The 23,359-nt window shown below is 40.8% G+C and overlaps 3 protein-coding genes and 2 long non-coding RNA genes across 9 annotated transcripts in view; 2 read left to right on the top strand and 3 right to left on the bottom strand.

Annotated features, from left to right (window-relative positions):
- Positions 1-164: 164 nt before the first annotated feature.
- On the top strand, positions 165-5,849 carry LOC141376486 (uncharacterized). The gene is made up of 3 exons (XR_015501630.1): positions 165-250; positions 4,292-4,772; positions 4,916-5,849. It is a non-coding gene; the product is annotated as an uncharacterized LOC141376486 (long non-coding RNA).
- Positions 1,503-7,367, bottom strand: snrnp35 (small nuclear ribonucleoprotein 35 (U11/U12)). 3 transcript variants are annotated; one of them, XM_087269697.1, is made up of 4 exons: positions 7,339-7,367; positions 4,884-5,027; positions 4,493-4,725; positions 1,503-2,730 (listed from the first exon to the last, which is right to left on the bottom strand). In XM_087269697.1, the coding sequence occupies exons 3-4, from the start codon at positions 4,723-4,725 to the stop codon at positions 2,337-2,339; spliced, it is 627 nt and encodes a 208-aa protein (XP_087125823.1). In that variant the 5' UTR covers positions 4,884-5,027; positions 7,339-7,367; the 3' UTR covers positions 1,503-2,336.
- Positions 7,368-8,316: 949 nt separating this feature from the next.
- Positions 8,317-17,309, bottom strand: kmt5aa (lysine methyltransferase 5Aa). The gene is given in 7 exon segments (NM_001045349.2): positions 8,317-9,103; positions 12,146-12,336; positions 12,444-12,503; positions 12,689-12,776; positions 14,113-14,275; positions 15,849-15,981; positions 17,106-17,309. Coding segments are annotated over 7 exon segments (1,035 nt in total). The 5' UTR covers positions 17,295-17,309; the 3' UTR covers positions 8,317-8,892.
- Positions 17,310-18,711: 1,402 nt separating this feature from the next.
- LOC147842225 (uncharacterized) lies at positions 18,712-22,924 on the bottom strand. Its single transcript, XR_015501681.1, has 2 exons — positions 18,938-22,924; positions 18,712-18,770 (listed from the first exon to the last, which is right to left on the bottom strand). It is a non-coding gene; the product is annotated as an uncharacterized LOC147842225 (long non-coding RNA).
- The window catches only part of sbno1 (strawberry notch homolog 1 (Drosophila)), a 31,636-nt gene continuing 30,675 nt past the window's right edge, over positions 22,399-23,359 (top strand). For 2 of the 3 annotated variants that reach the window (XR_015500177.1, XM_087268708.1), the window contains exon 1: positions 22,399-22,756. The gene's annotated coding sequence lies outside the window, so the exon portion shown is untranslated. 3 annotated transcript variants of the gene reach the window in all.

Here is a 23,359-nt window from a genome sequence, read left to right on the forward strand (position 1 = left end):
ATACAGTTACTGGAATTACAAGGTAAAGGGAGTCACCCATTATCTCAGCTGAACAAGTTCATCTCTTTTATTTTAAACTAAATTACAAAGATAGTTTATTGCTAATAGTTATTTTAAAGATTATATTTAACTTACTAAGTATGTGGGACTTTTATTTTGAACACGCAACCCGCGCAACACGTTCAAACTCGCCTCAGGACGCAAAATTTACAGATTCTACGATTATTCAGCTCCACTCTGGAGGTGTAAGGTATGTTTTATTGTGTTCTTTGTTCATTTGTTGAAATTTAAAGCTTATGTTTCAACAAACATATGTAGAATCGTGTCAAATCTAATGGGTCATATCACTCAGCTCAACCGTCATCTGCTCATGCCCCTGATGCGTAGTTCTGGCTGTTCTTTCCTTGACACTGTAGCTTTAAATACAACACGATGCCGGTCTCTTTCATCAAGTTTAATTATGATTCAGCCTTTATCCATAACCTGTGGGCAAAATAGGGTAACATTACTCCAATGGGTGTATTTTTGACCCTGTTCAGCCAGCGTACATCAGGAGTGTTCAAACTCGGTCCTGGAGGGTCGGTGTCCTGCAGGTTTTAACTCCCAACTTGCCTCAACACACCTGCATGGATGTTTCTAGAAAGCCTAGTAAGAGCTTGATTAGCTTGCCCAGGTGTGTCTGATTGGGGTTGGAAATAAACTTTGCAGGACCCCAGCCCTCCAGGACCGAGTTTAGACATTCCTGGCGTACATCGTGTGTGTGTGTGTGTGTGAGGGAGGGAGCTACACGTCAGAACAGAGCTCATTAATATTCATGACACAATTCAAATATGGTCAATTTTGGAGCTTCTGATTCTAGGTGTATTTTATGGAGTATGAAATGAGCATATAAAACCAAAGTCATAAACCTGCTATGTAGATATCGGAGAGCAATGGGGTATATATACACTGACTTTTAATTGAACAGTTTTCTTAATTTCAGTCAGCCAGCCCCTGGGCTTCTGGTGAATTGTCATCCCATGCAAAATCACTGCGTTTAAGATCTGATTTCTTCAAAAAACAGCAATCTTCACTGTCTGACTGAGATACGATATAAAGCCGGCATTAGACCAAACAAGAAGCACTGCATTACGTTATATTTTTCTGCAACATGACTTTAAAATACGGAAATATTAGCCCAGTATTTTCAGTGTAATTTCTGAGCTATCCTGCTGCTAATGATGCTGTTTAAATGGTCTTATGACTCTTTTTACACTTTAACAACTAAATGAACGCAGAAGTCTATTCAATTAAATGTGTTGTAATAGCATCACAACATCCATGCTGCAAAAACAACCTTATGAAATTGACGATAGTCACATTAAACTTTCACCGGAGGTTTATCGTAGGCTTTAATACTCTTGCTGTGCATTGAGCCCATCTGTGGAGGGAAAATGAGTTTAAAAATCTGTTTAGATATTTTTATTACCTATATATTCAACAAAGGCGGCGACACCAAAGAATCCAAAAATACAATTTATTCAATTAAAAAGGCTGAAGCAAAGCGTGTAATGTTTCCAGCCATTTTGTGTGTTATTTTTAATAGCTAACCTATCGAAAGCAAAACTCAGTCAAAATTGTCACATTAAAGAAAACCGTCTGATTTTTATTAAAAGTAAACTTTTTGGTTAAAATACATTTACAAATGGCTGCATCTCAATTGGCCTACCATGCATCCTAAATAGTATTTAAAGACCGCATCAGTGCATCTGTAACTGCAGTGCAGAGGATCCCGGATGCTCCACTGTGTCTGCTAGAATGTAGAAGCGTCTGTTTTCTGATATTAGATTAGCTGTAGTGGAAGAGAGGCTTTAGTAAAGTTGTTTTAATGACTGTTCACTAATATCTAGTCCACTGGAGAATACTTCAGTCACATTAGCTGTGTGATATTTCAGTGTGAGCTTCTATAATGACGTGTTTGGACATTCACTTCTGCAGACACTGAGGAGATTTCACTGCATGACACACTCCTGACCGGCAGATTAACCTGCGGCTGAATTTACAGTATTGTAGGAAATAAATGAGCATCTCACAGTCATCTCCACATTTCTGTCATGAGTATGAGAAATGAGACGCAGCAAATCTTTCTAGTGAAGTACTCAAACAGTGGGAGATCAGGATACACTGATTCACAACAATTGACATGAACGGCTCTGTCAGAAACAGCTGCTGTTTATTTTGAACAGAAAGAGTCACTGAAGCGGTGTGTGTGTGTGTGTGTGTGTGTTTTCGAGTCTCCTCTCTCTGGTGTCCCACTCTGTCTCTCTCCATCTGGGTTCCACATGTGTGTGTGTGTGTCAGTATGTGTGTCGGTGTGTTCTGTCCTCTGTGTGTGTTCTCTCGTGTCTCCTGTCTCTGTAGTCTCTCCTGTCCCGCTCCCGCTCCGTCTCTCTCCCTCTGGGCTCCGCAGGTCTCCTGGTGCTCAGGTTGATGGGCTTCCGGAAGGGTCTGTCTCGTCCTCCGAAGCGCAGCTGTCCAGACTCCTTCTGTCCGCCCTGTCCTCCACCCAGGCGCCGGGGCCTCCAACCGGGCAGCGTTCGCTCCTGCTCCACATCCACCAGCAGCTCATACTGATCCAGGATCAGCTTATTAGCGTCCCGCCAGGCTCTCTTCAGCGAACGCTCCTCTTTATACTCGATGAAGGCGTAGCGTTTGGAAAAACCCGTCACCACGTCCCGCACCAGACGCAGCCTGCAGACACACACATGCACATGTTCAGTCATTAATCAGTGATGAAGTGGATCAGACTAGAGCTGCACAATCAAGCTCTTCCTAGGCTTTCTAGAAACATCCTTGCAGGTGTGTTGAGGCAAGTTGGAGCTAAAATCTGCAGGACACCGGCCCTCCAGGACCGAGTTTGAACACTCCTGATTTAGAAAGTTGTGATGCTACCATCAAACTACTAAGAAATGTAAAGCAGAATAGCAGCACTTTATCAAATATCCTTAGCAGAAGGCATTTCGCATATCAAAAACAGGTAAAGCAACAGGTTAATATTAGTCAGCATATTCCAGATTTGTACAGAATATTTACAAATTATATTTGAAAATATAATATTTTAGATGTAACCCCATTTGTAATCTTTAACATTTTCATAAGTAACTGTAATTTTGTTTTCAGTAACTGTAATGAATTACTCTTACTTGTTATTAAATAACGTAACGCCGTTACATGTAACTAGTGACTCCCCAACACTGATTATATACGTATAATAAACAAACTGCAGTCATAGTTAAACACAATGGAGCAAATGTTGAAGTGAAATAAACTGTGACTTATGGTTTACTGGAGAGTATTTAACAGTATTCTGACTAAAGATTTAGTAATCAGATGTAAACGAGCATTGCAGAGTCTTCATCATATAAATAAAACAAATTAGATTTTTTAGAACTTTTTCATGCTCTTTATGTACTGTTAAAATGTTTACACAGGCCTTAAACACGTGTGAATCCTAAACTTTCTCTCTATAATGGTTCAATTCTGCAGTGTGTACAAATATTTTTGACCTGTGTCTGGCCGTCTACATTCATTACTCAACATTGCATATCCTGCGATGCGACTATTGCAGACGCACACATTGCGATGTCGATGCTCAAACGATATATTGTGCAGCCCTGATGCAGACGGTGGTTATCTCTGAATAGAGGCAGACAGGTTTATCAACCGACTGGATGTACTTTATCCTGATTATTACACAGCTACTGGCCACTAATCAGACACAAAACATTGCTCTGAGCCATAATAGCTTATTCATTAAACAGTGCAGTACATGAAGGCGGCACGGTGGCTCAGTGGTTAGCACTGTTGCCTCACAGTAAGAGGGTCTCGGGTTTGAGTCTCAGCTGGGTCAGTTGGTGTTTCTGTGTGGAGTTTGCATGTTCTCCCCGTGTTGGTGTGGGTTTCCTCCGGGTGCTCCGGTTTCCCCCACAGTCCAAACACATGCGCTATAGGGGAACTGATCAACTACACTGGCCGTAGTGTATGAGTGTGTTTGGGTGTTTTTCAGTGATGGGTTGGCAGTATGAAAGGACATCTGCTGTGTAAAACATGCTGGAAAAGTTGGCAGTTCATTCCCCTGTGGCGATCTCTGATAAACAAGAGACTAACTAAGCTGAAGGAAAATGAATGAATGCAGTACATGCAGTGGTTTAAGGGTGGACATGGAGTCAGATCTACTCAGATTAGTGTAGAAGTAGCCTGAGTGCAAACTAAACAGAAGATATTAATATGTAGTTGCTATGGAAACCCTCAGGTTGACGTCAACAGATGGAGCCAATCCAGACGCAGAAGCAGATCCTCAGATTTTGATTGAAGATTACCAAAACAAACTATTTTTCTCAGTAGATTAACCTGAATTAATTATTCAGCCAAAGAGTAACCATGTGGGCTGGCAAAATACAGACTGTGAATTTAGATTTCCAGCTGACTCTCAGGATTAAAAGCAGAAGCCTACCTCCGGATGTCCCCGAACTTGGAGAAGACGTCTCGGAGCTTTTCTTCGGTGGTCTGCGGGTTGAGGCGGGCCACGAACAGAGTGAGGTCAGGGTCTCCGCAGACTCCTCTGTTGGGTTTATAGCGCGCCAGCATCGCCCGCCACACCCCCGCATCATGAGGTTCCACATCTGTGCCGTCAATGCTGCCCGCTTTCAGAGGGTCGTACACCTTCGCCACCGGACTCCACTCCATCTGAACAACACACGGCTAATCATCACGCTCACGAGACATCATTACAGGTAAAACACGGGTCACACAATAATAGGACTTAAGAAACAAGTAAAGTAACACAAGTAAAGCAAGTCATAATATTTGAGTTTATTTATTTTTTTTTATGTAATGCAAGTTACTTTTTAATTTATTTATCTTTTACAAAATAAAGAGCTGAATTAAACGGAGCAGTGACTCTGGTGCTGGACGAGCGGCCGCAGGAACAGACAGACAGCAGGATGGCTTCGGCTTCCATGTGCACTGCTGGAGATATGCTCATTATTCTGAACACATGAAGAACAGGAGACGGAGATTATAGTCTCAATCACACTGATTTACTGCACTAATGAGACTAAAAGCAGCAAACACACTGCTGTACACTCTCATTAATCTGTATACACTGCATGCAGAGCTCTGGCTTATCCTACATTAGCATTATTAATGTGTTTAAAGGTAAATGAAGGGTATTCAGTGTGTTGGTTATTGCAGTGCTACAGTATATAATAGCTATAAATAAACAAGTTCTGAAAGAGATCAAACTTTACACAGGAATGAAAAAGTAACGCAAATGTAATGCATTACTTACCATAAAGAGTAACTAAGTGAAGCAACTAATTACTATATAGGGCAGTAGCTCAGTATCGTAATGCATTACTTTCAGAAGCATCTCTCCACAACACTGTCAGTAGAGCTGCACAATATAGAAACAAAGACTATTGCAATAACTGTATATGAGCAATCCCATGCAAATGTCAACCTTGGCATCAAAAACATCAAGGTTACACCAAAATAGAGACCAAAATTTCTGCTTTTTTGTGTGTGTAAAGTATTTTACAGAACTTTAAAATACTCAAAACTATTATATTTGATTTGCAAATTTCACATCAGTCACTTCCATAAGCAAGCTTTTCCCTCATATATGCATAAATATTCAGTCATGTTTGTACTGAAGTGAGCTTTGATTAACATTGTTTTGTTTGGCTTGTGCAGTTTAACTCACAGAATTTCTACAAAGTATGTTGTTGACTGTAAACCCGCAGACTTTTTTTGATCATATCCATAACACATGTTTATTTCCCTCATTTAAAATATAAAACATGTTTACAGATTGAGATTTTTCTTATCCCATAACTCTGTGGTCAGTTATTTTGGAAAATATAAACCGATGCTGCAGTATAATGTTAACATCTACTGTCTCTGTCAATGTGTGTTTTGAGTTTTTACTGCAAACCTCACATACATAATGCTGGAATTGCTCATAAGCAATATCAATATCGCAGGGATGTGCAATAAATTAAATTAATGCACTGGTGTGACGCATACACAGGTAATCTAAATCTGACCAATCAGAATAGGCCTTTACTGTCTTTATCTCCGCCTCTCCAGCGGCTGAACACACACACTAATGCTGGGAGAGCAGAGAGATGAGGCTCGATCAGGCTGATTCTGCTTTCAGAAGGAGGTGATCAGGGGTGACAGGGTGATGTTTGGGTGTGAAGTGCCCCTTTAAGCGTCATGTTTCTGTTCAGTGTAGAGTTGATATGACTGATTGGAGATCAGCACAGCGGTGTGGGAGAAAATAAGCAGTAAATACAGGGCTCTTGATTATTTCTAAGACTGAATTATTAATTACTGGAGTCCGAACAAACTAAATGACCACAGATTTAAAACACTAAATCAGTTTGTAGTAAATACTGTAGTGTCTTGAACAATACTATGGTTACCCTGCTGAAAAATCCAGCTTAAACCAGCCTAGGCTGGTTGGCTGGTTTTAGCTGGTCGACCAGGCTGGTTTTAGAGGGGTTTTGACCACTTCCTGGCTGGTTTCCAGCCATTTCCAGCCTGGTCTTGGCTGGTCAGGTTGGAAAACGACCAGCCAAATCCAGCTAAAACCAGCTTGACCAGCCTGGTTTAAGCTGGATATAGCTGGTTTTGGCTGGACTCCCAGCTTGGCTAGGCTGCTCAAGCTGGTTTTAGCTGGTCATCTCCCAGCCTGACCAGCTAAGACCAGGCTGGAAATGGCTGGAAACCAGCCTGGAAGTGGCCAAAACCCCTCTAAAACCAGCCCGGTCGACCAGCTAAAACCAGCCAACCAGCTTAGGCTGGTTTAAGCTGGATTTTTTAGCAGGGTAAGTACTTGAATTAATCTGATACTATGCTGACACAACTATAGTAATATAAATGAGCCAACACTCTAGTCCTCCACAACGACAGGGTATATTATACTACAGTACATCTCAGTTTACTGTAGTAAACACTAAAGTATACTGCTGTATTTATTAGTTCACTACCTTTAATACTACATTAGGCTGTAGCATTCGTTCGCGAAGACGTAAATGCTGTAATATATATTCAGTGTAATATATTTACTGTAGTATTTGTTTCCTTGTGGGTATTTTAAATGCTCAGATGACTCGTAATATGTTTTAGGATATCGCTGTTATATTCGATAACAAACCAACACTTGTTTAAAACTTAATGTTTTGTTATCTTTTTAAAGTTTGAATACTGCTCATATTTCATTTTTAACCCTTGATAATGACCGCAGATCATATTATTTTAACAGTTTAGTGATGGAAAAGAATCATAACAAACCTCAAGTGTGTGCGCCGTCTTCAAATTATGTCCGTGCGGAAACCGTGGCTGCGCTGTTAACGGGCCGCGCGCGCAGATAGCTGACGTCACCGAGTCTGAGCCGCTTCCCGCGCAAACCTGTACTCGAGGCGTCCTTTGTTGATCTCAGCGTTAAATTAAATGCTCAAATGTTAATTTTTGTAGGTAGAAAGCACATTGAGTGGAAGTAAACTGTCTACGATCACGTTTAAAATAACGAAATAGTCCGAATATAGGTGAAATCATCGCCGATCAGAGATATATTCACAAAACAAAATTGCGCACGTATTGGAGCCGTGCGAGTTATTAAAATATAGTCAAGATTAGGTGATGTTACCAAACCTGAGTCTGATGGAAATTGTGTAAAAACTTCAAGGATAAATATTTGAGATGACAATGATTACTATAATAGACAAAATGTGATGAGTCAACCCTAATTAAACAGCTGATCAATTAATGAAGGTGTTCAAGACTACCAGAGATTATTAAGCAGGTTGAAGCTAAACTATGCAGAGCTGTGGCCCTCCAGGAATCGGGTTTGAGACTATGTTTATAGGATAATTGTTTAAAAACAAAAACTTATGCTGTCACATTCTAATGTTAAGTATATATTGTTAGGTCCTTTATTAAAGGGACAGTTCAACCAAATTTTTTATTCTGTCATTTACACATTTTTCCAAACCTGTTTGAGTTTCTTTCTTCTGTCGTTTCTTATAGAAGAAAACAGCCATTAACTTCAATAGTATTACTTGTTCCTAATATGGAGATCATCAGTGGCTCATTTTTAGCCAAATATTCTTCAAAATATCTTGTTTTGTGCTCAGAATTAGTTAATATTTGCGATATAGTAGTGTTTATTTTCTTCCATTAGTTGCTCTTTAAAACCCAATCCATTGATGCAAAGCATGACTATCATGTCAATTCAGTGCTAGAATAAGCTGTAAATGACAACAGCAGCAATCATTGCATAAAATCATTTATTTAACCATCATCATCATCGTCGTCGTCATCAAACAGATGGACTGGAACTGCTTCCGTAGGAGCGTTTGGTCATTGTGTGTAACAGATATACAGTTTTTGTTCAGATTAATCACGACACACACTCATTTGCACAACGTTAATGTTTCAAATAATATCAAAGTTAGCCTTCACATTCCAGTTTTCTGAACCTTGTTTTTAAAACGCCGCTCCTACTTATGTTAGTTAGCGTCTCCGGCTTTCTGCTTCAAACACAAATGTTTGGGCATCATAAATAATTATTGCTAAGCCTCTAAACTACCTTACATTAGATTAAGAAAACCCTTTATAAAAATGCAGAAAGTTGGACTATAACTGCATGCTTTGGAAGCACTGATCTACCAATATATAAAACATACAAAAAAAGAAAATGTGCCGAAACTAGCATGTCATAGAGCAGGATAAATATCTTAAAAGTAGGACAGTACCGCAAATCTACCATGTGTAACACTCACTATCCCCGACATTCTGTTTCCTAAGGCAATAATTCGATTAAAAGGGTCTAGATGAGAGACGGTGTTAATGTTTGAGCCACGGGTGCGCCTCGATGGAGGATTTACTGCGGTCGCCGTAATCGTACAGCAGCTCTTCTCCTTCCTGGATGTCTCTGGAAGCCACCAGGATCAGGTGAGGTTTTCCGGCGATGGCGTGCAGTTTGGTTTGACAGTTCCCGTTTTTACTGTGGTTGATGAGCCGGCCCAGCCGATCCGACTCCTTCGTAGCGTCCACACTGATGGAGGGACAAAGAGACATGCATGGAAATCAAGACTGAACTAAAAATCAGAGGGAAAAAGTCCAAATGTAATAAAAAAAATAAAAAAAGAAGTCTGAACTGCAATGGAAAATAGTCAAAATAGTCAAAAAAAAAAAGATTTGTCAGGAAATAAATTCTGAAATGTGTGGTGTAAACAGCGGCCATTTAAACATTTACATTTCACTCATTTTCCTTCAGCTTAGTCTCTTTTTCAAGAGTCTCCACAAGAGTGCTGCTACTTTTAAACTTCTAGACATAAACAGTTTGCTTTTTAAAAGGTCAGAACTGCAAAATCTGCAATGGGAAAAAAAAACAAGTCAGAATTTTAAGATGTAAACTCAGATTTGGAAGAAAATAAAATCTGAATTGTGAGCTTTAAACTTTAAAATGTAAATATATATATATATATATATATATATATATATATATATATATATATATATATATATATATATATATATATAAATTCTGACCAAAATCAAGCCTATAAATTAGCATTTAAACTTTTAAATTTTAACTTTTTTTGTTGTTGTTGTTGCTAGAATTGCATGGTGGAAAATTACAGAAGAGGAAATCACAAAAAAAGACACGGATGAAGGGAAAATGCATGGAAATCAAGACAATTTAAAATCAGCAAAGGTCAAAAAAGGTATTTTCAGAAAGTCAGCATGTTGAGACGTAAACTAAAGTTGTGTGTTTAAATAAAGTCGTGAGATTTAAACAGCAGCGATTAAAACTTCCTGCACAATGACTAATTTAAAACGTAATCTTAGAATGACTCAAAAGCCTGTAAACGTTCATATTGCAGACATCTCGGTTTTGTGACGAAATAAAGACTCAATTGTGAGATTTAAACTGAAAATTGACATAAAATATATTTAAAAAACTAAATATATTTAGTCAAGTCTGAAATCAGGAAATCAAGTCTAAATTTACACCGCTGCCATTTATATGTATATATATATATATATATATATTTTTTTTTAAATAATTTTCATTGATTTCCTAAAGCACAGGTGTCAAACTCCGCAGCTCTGCACAGTTCAGCTTTACCCTATTAAACACACCTGATGAGACTAATCGAGTCTTTCAGGCGTTTGAAACCTGCAGGTGAAGCTGTGGTCACACCAGAAATTGAGCATGTGACATTCTGCCGTAAGGCGCTGTGAAAAGGAGCAGGATTAAACAAGATGATTAGACATGTAAAACAGCGAGCGATTGCTCCATGTGTTCAATTTCTGTCCACAGAGGTCATGCTTTGCTCTGGATCGGTCTCACACAGTCCAGTGATGCGATTTCACAGGTCAGAGTTCACCAAGCTTGAACTTTGCACCGCAGCAAACGGCAAAATTTGTCGCATAACCCCGCGTTTCCGGTCTGACACGTTTGCGTGAGTATGAATGGAAGTCTATGGGGAGAGCAGTGCAGTGTGAGCGCAGCTTAAAGGCTGATACACACCGGGACGCTTTTCATTCGTGTTTATCGTCAGCGTTTTACCAGACGCTTTTCCGGATTCAAACCCAATCGATTTTCACTTGAGTATGCAAAATAACTCCCTGACGTTAGACGGCGCTACACAACTTTAAGCTTCCGACACCCGCTTACAACACAGAAGAAGAGGAGGAGAGGAAGTTCACACGCTTGTTGTTAAAGTTACTGGTGACCCGAACAAGCATAGCTGGTTAAAGCAGCAGCAGCTCCAGTGATGAAGAACTGATTAGTGTTCACAGAGCAATCAGCAGCTCCATGCTCATATTACTGATGCCCGTTCATGAACCATTAGTTCATTTTGAGATCGGGAACTACGAGATCTCTCAGGGAGTGATTCGTTCATCTCCGCGTGCGCACATCTGTGCAGGTGGTGTTGTTCATTTCAAGTCTTTTGAGTCGTTCATCACGGAAAGGCAGAAGGCAATCATATGTGTTTAGAGCCGGAAAAAGAATTGATCCGTTCACCTCTCGAGTCATTCTGTCACGTGATGAACGAACCAACCAAAACACTCGAAAGGTGAAGTAATCATCATGGCTCCTATCGGCTCAGACGGTGTACTTTGGTTAAGATTATATGTGACTGTCAGTGTAACGTGAACGAATCTCTGACATTTGAAGACATGAAGACAAGACACTGAACCAAATTAACAAATGACTCGAAAAAAAGATTCGTTCTGAGTCAGTAAAATGATCCAAACTTCCCATCACTAGGGCTGCGTCTGAAACCGCCTACTACTCAGTGGGTGCTGCATTTGAATGTAAACGTACCACACGGCTGTTAGAAGAGCGGCTTCTATACAGTATGAATGTGAAAAGTATGAATGGAATTGGGACGTACTACATCCGCCATCTTTGTCATGGTCATGTGACCTACCTGCGTCAGTTGCGTCGCTTTACTCCCATTCATGAATTCTCTCGCGGGGCATCATGGGATAGCACAGCATGCATGGGATGCGCACTGTAGAATCTCGCTTACTGATTTTCCAATTCTATAAATTTGGACACTACTCTGCTCACATACTGATTTTAGCGTACTGTATAGTGTGGAAGTATGCGGTTTCGGACGCAGCCTAGTTCATATCGCCTCTGGACATCTTCTTCAATGTGTGCTCGCATTGACAGTTTTGCGCTTGAGCGCCTCCAAGTGCTGTTTACTGTAACTTCAGCAGCTCCGTGCACGTGAACTAAAGTGCAGATCTGATTGGTGGAGAAGGTTTTGATGCGGCACGTCAAATAAAAAAAACTAGCATGAGGCGTTTTTTTGTAAATGATGCGAGTGCGGGCCTAAAGTGTGTTAAAGCAGGGATGGAACTAAACTGCAGAGCTGCGGCCCTCCAGGAACTGAGTTTAACACCCGTGTAGTAAACGCTGCCCAATTCAAAATAAAACAATGTAATAAATAAATACAGATCTAAATAAACTTAGACTTTGGCAAAAACTTTTAGGGAGGTTTGAGGATTAAATGCAGGATTACTATAAAGCCTCGAGTGTGCAGTCCTCAATGAGGATAAAGAGTCAGAGTCATACCAGTATGTTTTGCTGAGATACTGGAAGTAGTACATGTAGCAGCCGGTGGAGGGGTCTTGTGCGTATAGAGCCTCTCTCTGCTTGGCGTCTGTGATCTGCAGCAGATCTCCGTGATATTCCACCACATACTGACCCTTCTGGAACGGCTGCGTCGCGAAAACCCCACGACCCTTCCCCTCGATGAAGCGCACCTGCAGGAAACACACACACACACACACCTTTAATACAAGAACACACACACACACACACACACACACACACACAGCATTAAAGAGATCTGATGGAGAAACTGCTTTACCATCATCCCGTCCTCGATGCCGTTGCTGATCAGTGTGTCGATGTGCTGCTTCTCTTCATACTGTCATCAAAACACACACACACACACACACACACACACACACACACTGAATATTGCCTGTAAATCAGCCAGGTTTCTGCTTGTTAATGTTTCTGCTGTTCATCTGGATGACAGATGTTTGGGTTTAATACGAGTCTGATTTTCATATTGATGAACTGATTATAATCAGCCGCTCTGTGCTTCACCTTCAGTTCACTCTTGCTCTTTCTGGAGCTTCTTCTGATGGGGAAATAATCGGTGACCTTCCGGTTTGCAGGACTCTTGCTCTCAGCACTGAAAGATTCAACATTAAACAGAGAAACAGTAATATCAGGATTTACACTCTGAGAGTGCATGTGCTGTGTGTAATGTGCATGAGACAGCATCCTGAATTATTCTACAGCACTTCATTATTAGATCTTTCACTGGTGTTTGATGTTGCTTTAGTTCCTGTTTCTGTAAAGCACTTTGTGTATGATATCTGCCATAGAAATACACTTTCCTTAATTAAAACATTTTTTTAATCAAATAAGGTATATTTACATAATGAATAAATATGATGCATTATAAATATTCAAATAAAGGATATATATATATATATGCAGGGTTATATACACACATTTGACTTTCTTGCATGTCTATATACACTCACTGGCCACTTCATTAGGTACACCTGTCCAACTGCTCGTTCATGCAAATTCCTAATCAGCCAATCACATGGCAGCAGCTCACTGCATTTAGTAAGCATGGATCATCCTGCCTTGTATCAGCGGTTCAGGCTGGTGGTGGTGGTGTAATGGTGTGAGGGAGATTTTCTTTGGCTCCATTAGTACCAATTGAGCATCAACGCCACAGCCTACCTGAGTATTGCTGCTGACCATGTCCATCCCTTTATGAGCACAGTGTCTCCATCTTCTGATGCTACTTCCAGCAGGATGACGCAGCATGTCATAAAGCTCAATCATCTCAGACTGCTGAACGTGACGATGAGTTCACTGTACTCAAATGGCCTCCACAGTCACCAGAGCTCAATCCAATAGAGCAGCTTTGGGATGTGGTGGAACGGGAGATTGGCATCATGGATGTGCAGCTGACAAATCTGCAGCAACTGTGTGATGCTATCATGACAATATGGAGCAAAACCTGAGGAATATTTCCAGTAGCTTGTTGAATCTCTGCCATGAAGGATCAAGGCAGTTCTGAAGGCAAAAGAGGGTCCGACCCGGCACTAGTGAAGGTGTACCTAATAAAGTGGCCGGTGAGTGTAATTGTAAGTTTTATTTTAGTACTCAGATTGAGATCTAGCTGGGTTTATAGGTAATTGTTACTAGTAATAAATGTTCTTGTGTGTATCTGTTATTTATATAGTTAAATTGTTTCCATGCAGATAAAATTATTTGCCCTTCTGTGAATTTTTTAAAAATAATTTATTAAAATTAGGTTAAAAATGTTAAAATAAATATTTTTTACATTAAACACCTGAAAAATCTCAACAACAACAACAACAATAATGTTAATAATAATTCACAGGAGGATAAGTAGTTTGGTCTTCGTGTATCCTCTAACACATGTAATGTCTGAGTGTGGCAGTGTGGGGAAAGGAGGTGTGAGAATGCTGCTCTCCTCTTACGCTCTCTTGGTGGACCTCTTGACTTTGCGGCGGGCCGGCTTCCTGTGTTTAGAGGAAGTGATGTCAGCAGCGCTGTGGATGCAGTGCAGTGGAAGCGTCTGCTCGTCCTGCAGCTCTGCACTGTTGAGGAGGAACTCGCCATTTACACCACTGTCTCTCCTGGCTGAACACACACACACACACACACACACACACACACACACACACACACATACACACTATTTAAAGGCTCCTGTTTTACCCCTCTACAAGATGTTAGATCAGTGTTCGGGGTGTCCAGAGTGTGTCTGTAAAGCTCAAACACTCATCAGATCATTCATTATGGCCTGCTGAAGATGATCGTCCTGTTCTGTGGATGCATTTATACGAGTTACTATGGAGACATGTTAAAGGGTCACTAACACCAGAACACATGTGTTGAGCTGTTGACAGTGGTATATGTGTCCCACACTGCTATAAACACTATTAGGACACCTATATTTCACTAAAAAGTGTAAATTGGTTGTTTTTGCGTTATTTTAAGCAAATTCGTACTTCCGGTTTGAAACGAATTTTTGAAGCTGCGTCACGGTCATGAGATAATAGCGTGTATTCCAGCGTGCAGACTGGACGTCTGTGCCAGAGTGTGTCTTATTACGTCTTACAGTGTGCTGCATTAATGCATGAGTAAGGCTTGGGTCAAACCAATCAGCGCGCTCTATTGTGCAACTTCATTAATATTCATTAGTCACAGTGTTTAGACGGCAGAGACGCCACGTTGTGTTGGTAAAACAAGCGTGAAGTGTTGCTTTTATAGTTTGCTGCAGTGAAGTTTTGTTTTCATTTTCTCTCTGTGAGAGCGCAGCTGGAGTCACGTGTGGATTAACAGTGTACGCGACGCTCCACAACAATAACTTACGTGTCTAAGGAGGGTTATTGTTTACCTGAGAGCTGTTCTCATCTGTAAACGCTGAGATCCGGATTCACTTGTCGTCTCCTCTTAATACAGACGCGGCTCTAGTTGCTGGTGATTGTCCTGTCTCTACAGATTTGGTAAGTGAGTGACCAGTGCTCTTTGTTTATTCAGTTTGTTCGTATCGAACTAAGTTAACTATTGCACCGAGTGTAAACATGTTAGCACTACAACCAAACTTTAACCTCGTGTTGGATTTAGTGACCGGAATAACAAACGCGGCTTTCTGACACTACCTGCCGTGTGCATCTAAGTTTCCGGGAAATGCTGAGTTTTTTTTTCTCTCATTCGCCGTGCGGTATCAATAATTGCATGAAAAATACACGCTTACAGCAGTTCCTCCAATCAAATATCTGGTTTGTCGCGAGGGACATGACTGAACTCCCTGAATGAAAGAGCCAAACTGCAGTTAAAGTCCACCATTTAATCATTTGGCAAATAATTCCACTACAGATGTCCATGTAAACACCATCACTTTGTCCGCTGTGGGTGTGTGTTTTGACTCTGAAATTCAGCGCGCCCAAATAGACACTCCCACACCATCCCACTTTTCTTCCTCCGACACTCCCCCCTAAACAGAGCTGGACACGCCCACTTTTCTGAGTTTTTCCAAAGTAGAGGTGTGAAAACACCCTGCTGAAACGAGGAGGTTTCATGGCTCTTTAATATGCAGCTGTCAATCAATTCTGTGGGCGGGGAAAGCACACTCCTACATCACACTGGTGGGCCTCAAAATCACTGGCATTATGGACACTTTGCAGAACACACACACACACACACTTACGCTCGGGCGCTGTGCAGAACAGGCGTGTGTTTTTGTTCTCCTGGATGATCTTCACAGCGAGCGCTTCATGAGTTCTGGAGCTGCTGTGCTTCAGCAGGCGGTGAAACGCCGAGTGTCCGTTACACAGGACGTCCTGCACGCACGCACACACACACACACACACACACACACACACACACACACACACACACATTACAGATGCAGAAGAGCAATAACACACAGCGGAGCAGAGCCGAGGCTGCAGATCAGCTGAGCTAGGCATGAGACGATAACAGTGTTCCAGGTATAAGTCAAGCTTTAAAACCACCAAAAGTTCTGCTACACCGTTCCTCAGGTATGAGCAATGCTTTTATTAAGCTATTGAAGACAGCAGACGTCAATAACTCATGTTCACTATTCAGCCTGACATGTTCACTGCTCCAACATATGATACACATCTCTTAAACTAACATGTATTGTGTTCAAAGGAGAAAAGGTTTTGTTTTTTACCCAGACATTAAAAATGAATATATTGTAGAGCAGTGATCATCACAATGCCATGATACTGTGATAATTATATCTGAGGTTATCAAACCGTCAGAATCTCATAGCGGCCCATATCCCTGAGCTGAACACACCATGCGTGAAGAAAATCAATGAACCCACGATCACTCAGCTCATCTTCTGCTCACAGATTAGTTTAACTTAAAATGTACATCATGCCATCCTGAAACACCGACTTCCAGAGGAATCAGATCAGACAACTGCACATTTAAAAGTGGTAAACATTATACTACAGCCATATTAACACTAGAATACCTGCATTTACACAGCACACATGCGCAGTGCTCACCGATAATGTGTGTGTGTGTGTAAACATAGCATATTTATCTTATTTAGAACATAAACAAAAGTGCAAATATACTGGCATAAAGTTATCTATTCAGAGTTATTAGCTTCATTATTAATTACTCCATCACACCAGTAAATGCATGGCGTTAGGATATCACACGTTACACTTTAACTGTGAAAGTCTCGCTGCTGAATGTGTGCAGATGATCAACACTAATAATCATACAGTAATGCAGAAGAGCAGCAGGACAGAAGAGCGATGATGATGATGATGAAGCTGTTGTTATTATACACACGCCCACAGCGGCCTCGAGCAGCGCTTTGTTCCTCACTTCTGCTGTAAATAACACACACACACACACACACACACACACACACACACACACACACACACACACACACACGGAGTCTCTCCTGGTTCCTCACCCCGCTCATGGTCGCCTCTGGCCGGGCTGTGCGGTTCTCCGGTCCGCGGTTCTCCAGGCTCCGGGCCGCTGGAGCGCATTCACGGTGAGCGCAGGAAAACAGCCGACACTGAGCGCTCCTCCGCGGACACTCTCCCCGCTGCTCACGCCGCCATGTTTGCACTTTTATCTCATTCACGGCAGGAAACATGTGAGCCTTTAAACCACCAATAATGTTCACCGGAAGAAGGAGCAGCGAGAAGCCTCCACTTCCTGTTCGCTACAGCGGCTGCTTATGAAACAAAACCACTGTTCTGGAGGAATAATAATGAGGGAAAGTCTGAGCTGTGTAGGATTTCTGTTGTACAATCACACACACACACACGTTTTACTTTTTAATCGTTTTGTGCGTGTGTGTATACTCGGTTAAAAATACCACAACATATAACCCAACTATATAGGTTATATTATAGCAATTAAGCTTACCGACTATGGGTTATTTGAACCGAATGCACTGGGTTATTTTGATTACATTTTATTTACATTTTGGTAGCTTTTAATTTCATGCAATGCTTTATTTCCATTTGATTTTAGTTCCACTTTAGTTAAAATAAATCAAGAATCACAAACAATGAAGAAACAGAACAAAGTAGACAGATATGAACTGTGCAGGCAGAAATCCTGTTGATGGAGCAGATTATGGAGCTCTGTGTGTGCTGTGGAGACTGTCCAGCAGCTGCAGCCCGCTTCACCCAGTGTCCACAGTGTACATTACATTTATACACATACAAACACTTCTCAAAGATGATCCGGGATGATGAAATGGATAAAAAAAACACGACACGCAGAGCGAATTTGATTAAAAAAATATATCCTCAGTTAAAATAGCTGGGTTAAAAACACCCCAACATATAACCCAACTAAAGGTTATTACAGCACCTCTCCAACTATGGGTTATTTGAACCCAATGCATTGAGTTATAAAATTTAAATGCATTGGGTTATTTTGATTAAATGCTATTCTTTCCTCTCTGGTATTAATATTGCTACTAGTACTGCTTTTAATTTAATAATTAGGGCTGTGTAAATAAATAACATGCAGTTTTCAAAAATGTTGAAAATGATTTATTTCCATTAAATTTTAAGTTCCAGACACAACAAAGCGCGCTTTCGTATCATCAATAATGGTAAAACAGATAGAAAACAAACACGACACAGAGAGCGAATTTGATAAAAACAGCAACAATGTCGGCGCCAATAGCCTAGTGGTGAAGTGCACTGACATATAGCACCATGGAGCTCACGGCGACCCGAGTTTGAATCCCGGCTCGAGGCCCTTTGCCGACCTGAGGTCCTCCCCTCTCTCTGCTCTCAATACTTTCCTGTCTGCAATCTCTACTGTCCTTAACGAATTAAGATGAAAAAAAAACTAAAATAAATAAAACAGCAACAATATTATTGTGTTAGAGCTTCAATAAATGTTATAAAGAAAAAAAATAAAAAAAACATTGCACATACACATTAATACAGCTGTTCTGTGTCAATTAAGGATTGAGTTTGTAGGGATAGTTTACAGTTTAACCCAAAGAATGAGCAGTCTGGTAGATGAAGAAGAGCCGGAGTCAGAGATTTAAATTAATAAATCAAGTTTACTGAAGATAGTTTGCAGTTTCATCAACAGAAGCCAGCTTCAACACTCGCAATGAGTTCCTAGGCCGCTCTGCTTACAATCACCAATCAATAACAATTATACTCTCACATAACGTCATTAACTGCGTCACACATACAGGTGTCCTAACCTGATTGGTCAAAACACACATAGACTAGGAAATTTTCACGTGAGGTTCGTGCGTACATTCTGAACAATATCTTAAGCATAAACGTCAGACATCCCTTAGACTGATTAGAGCTGACTCCAGACCTGTGAAACGGATCAACAATCAAATTGAACACACACACTTAAGGTATAATCTGTTTCTTATCCAAGGCTGAGTGTACCGTCAGCCGTCTTTATCAAAACTGGTTAAAAACCGCTATAATCTACATTCAGGAAGTTATATTCTTACTACACAAAGTCTATCTTGAATAAAAAGTAGAATCACTTAAAAAGATTTAACCGTAAAACTATAGCAAAATCACTTTAGACATTTTAGACAGTATTAACTCCTAGAAATAACAATAGAAACAGATGCTTCCAGTCCTCAGCCCTCAGCTCCACTCAAGGTCTCTGACCTCTGACCTAGTTTGGTGGCTTCTGAAAGTAGTTATAAAGAGACAGGCAAATGCACTGAACATTCTTATATTAAGCAATGTGTTAACTTATTCAATAATTAAAATCAATTCACAGTTAAATACTCATTCAAATGATCAAATAATTATATTTAATTAAAAAATTATGAGAAACAAGATGATGAGAAAAGGATAAACGTTGGTCCATGATGAGATGGATTGGAAAGCAGAAATCCGAATCCTTCAAGTTATTAATAAATAACCCAATAAAGGTTAAAATAACGCAGCATGTGGGTCAAACAGGACCCGGGTTTGTCAGAGGTGGCAGCGTCTTTAAGGCGGTGCACAATACTCGGGCCGGATATCAGATGTAGCATTTGGCCCAGATGCTAATAATGGACATGTGGGTCGTGTAGGTTCGGCCCGTCTCCACACATTTGTATTATGTTTGAAGAAAGACAAAACAATTCTACCAGCCAGGTCACTTGGAGGAACAGCAGGCCCAAAGCGCACCTAAAGGGCAATGCTGCATGGCTTTATCAGCTTCACTGCAGTCAGAACACACCAACAAATCCGGCCCAGTTCAGGATCAGGTAACCTGGCTGACTATTGGCCCAGATATGGTCTGTGTTTGGCTCTTGTCTGGAAGCCAGACTTGGTCCAGTCCTGAACTGGAATCCACTGTGGCATGTGGGCCAAGCAAAAGCTGTTTGTGTGGGCCAGAGATATTTTGCTATGTGGGTATATATGATAAACTAAACGTTATATCACAAAACAACAACAACAACATTACACACGATATTAATGCAGCTGTTCTGTGTCAGTTAAACCCGCTGACTGTTGAAATTCAAAATTTAACCCAACTGGTTGAGTTATTAATAAATAACCCAATATATGTTCAAAATAACCCAGCAAAGCACCAAATATGTTTCACTCATTGGGTTAAATAAATAACTCAGCATTTTTTGTGTACATTTCAGGCATTTGTCATTAGTTTTCCTCAAATAATATTCAACACATGTAGCCATAATTGACAGTTAATTAAATCCATTATTAGGATAAAACAAAAATTCACTAAGACACACATTTATTGCTCAATTAATCCAGAAAAATATGTATTATATGCTGATTTTGGTCTAAAAGTATGACAATTTGACATGTCTCATGATAGTGAGTTAATCACTTGAGAAAGCAAAATGTACCTGCAATGCTCGAATCTACATATAGCATGAGTATATGAAGAGTGAGAGATCAAAACACATTCACTCCTACACTTCAACCTGTGACCATTTGCTGTTGCACATTTAAACCATAAATATATTACAGTCTGAACATAAAGCAATCACCATAACTATAGATCAATTGAAAGCTTAAAACGTCTTGCTTCTAAATCTGGTGACTGATTTTTAATAGATAATACTGAGCAACAGTTATTTATTAATTTATAACAAGGATCTTCGTCAGAGTGGCATTACTCTGCTACAGCAATCCACATGTAACAATTGTTTTTTTAGAGGCTAAATTCAACTCAAATACCAGCAAACTGCTCATACTATTTTAGAATTTGATGCCTACTTTACTACTTTTACAAAAGTATGAAGAAATATTGGTCATATTCATCAAATAAATACGCAGTAATAGGGAACGCCTTTATATGGTCATCATTGTAAACCTGGTGGTCATGTCTGGTACTGCGGCCAAACTAAATCTCACTCAAAGCTCATTTGGGTGTCACGGTGGCTCAGTGGTGTTGCACTATGGCCTCACAGCAAGACGTTCGCTGGTTGGATCAGTCCTGGTCCTGGCTGGGTCAGTTGGTGTTTCTGTGTGGAGTTTGCATGTTCTCCCCGTGTTGGTGTGGGTTTCCTCCGGGTGCTCCGGTTTCCCCCACAGTCCAAACACATGCACAATCAACTAAACTAGCTGTAGTGTATGAGTGTGTGTGTGTGTATAAGTGTTTCCCAGTACTGGGTTGCAGCTGCTTTGTAAAACATATGCTAAAATAGTTGGCAGTTCATTCCGCTGTGGAGACAACTAAGGAAAGCCGAAGGAAAATGAATGAAAGCTCGTAATTGTTTGAGATATCAACTTTAAATTTGGCATGTAATTTATTCAGGTATTCAGCTTTGCTTTTCTGTCCAGTTTGGTTTAAACTTGTAAAATGCAAATGTTATGTAAAATCACTTTTGTTTTATTTGATCACGTTTGGTGTTTTGGCCTCTTAGTAGACTTCTAGCACATGTTTTGATCATTTTTGACCTCAAAAAACTCCTCTAATGTCTGCAGTTGTCCAGCTACTGGAGAGTGTTTCATCATCTGACTGGAGCTTCCTCACCATGGCTCTAATAGTGGACATGGGAATTTGCTTTTTCTGTTACACTTTCTGTCTTCTGAAGCTCTATCTTTGCCTTTACTCTTTGTGATCACGTTTATATATATCTTTTAACCTACACTGGCCTGTTTTCTTTAATTCGCTGCATGCTAAAAATAAATAAGCAAATATGAGTGTAAACAGTCTTCAGAAATATTCTCTCCATCAGAGTTTTAAGGGTGCCAATAATTCTGTCCAATGTGTATAATGGATAGGAGAAAAACATTTGTTTCATAAAGAGATTTTCAATTGTTTTTATTTCCGTGAAAAGGTTTTAGAGTTTTTGAAAAGTTCACACCCACAAATATATATATATATATATAGACCATGTCATGTGGTCATGTCATTGGCCTTTTGACATTTCCTGCTTGTTATCAAATTTCATACCTGTATCAAGAGGCGATTCAATCATAACTTATTGTAAAACAGCTATCATAACAATATTGATCAATATGTGCCTCTTTTATATATATAAACACAATCACTGATAAAGTGACTCTGTGTTTTGATAGTGTGTAACTCTGCGAAGCTTTATACCTTTTTAGCGCTGAAATCATCGAAAACCATTATTTTATTAAATAGATTGCTGATATTTGTGTCTTATTTTGAAGTATTACTTTGGCAGAGGTCAGTCAGGCTGGGGGTTTGACCTCACCAACATGGCTTCTGCAGTGTCATCATGACGCGTCATCGCAGGAAGCTCCTTTTATCGCGTCACTTCCGAAAAATGAGTAAGCGTCAGATCACGTGACAGGCTCCGGAGCTCTCCTTCTCCGTCTAGTTTTGATTAATAACTGTAATTAATGTTGCGGGTCGGTGCGGACGGTCTCCGGTGTGTACTGAACAGCGGCGGTAGCTTCGCTGTGGAGCGGCGCTCGGCGGAGCGTCTCCTGCGGTGCGGTACGGGCGTTTCTCTGCGCGGGATCTGCAGTGTGGGCTGCGGAGTCACGTGACCCTCGCGCGCTCCGGTAAAGATGGCGGCCGGCGGTTAGAAAACAAGCAGCGCGAGCAGCGGAGACATCCTGATCCTGCGGAGCCCGGACACCGACAGCAGAGCGTGTTCCCCCGCCGCAGGTACGCCCTCAGACCGCGGAATCACAGCTGTTTGTGTCCCGGTCACCGCTGCGCTCTGTGTGGTGGCGCTGCGCGGAGGAATATCGAGTTTAATCGCGTTTCTCCTGAAGCGGAGGAGCAGCTAATGTTAACCTGAGGCACCGCTAGCACACACACACACACACTCACACTCAGAGACATACACACACACCTATCACACGGCGCATTCACACACTCATTCTGCTTTAGATCGGTTTAATCTCGGTTTTCTTGTGTTTATGGGTTGTTTAGCAGCTCTATGGCGGTTTTAGATGATGACGGGCTCCTGAGGGAACATTAGCCCAGAGCCGCTGCACCTCACGCGGCTGCAGCTCCACCGAGGAGAGCCTGTTTTTCTGTGTTTATCTCTTTCTCTCTCTCTCTGTGTGTGTGTTTGTTTGGCTTTGCGTGTGTTATCATCATCATCATCATCATCATCATCTGTGTGTTAAGTGTGTGTTATTGAGCTCAGTGTTTGTGTCTTGACGTGTGTTTAATAACGTTATCCGTCAGCTCCTCCGCCAGATCTCAGTTCTCCAGTGTTTGCTCTTAATAAATCAAGCCGTTATTACTAGTTAGCGGTCA

Source organism: Danio rerio, chromosome 10 (genome assembly GCF_052040795.2).
Source record: "Danio rerio strain M-AB ecotype USA chromosome 10, GRCz13ab, whole genome shotgun sequence".
Lineage (NCBI taxonomy): Eukaryota > Metazoa > Chordata > Actinopteri > Cypriniformes > Danionidae > Danio > Danio rerio.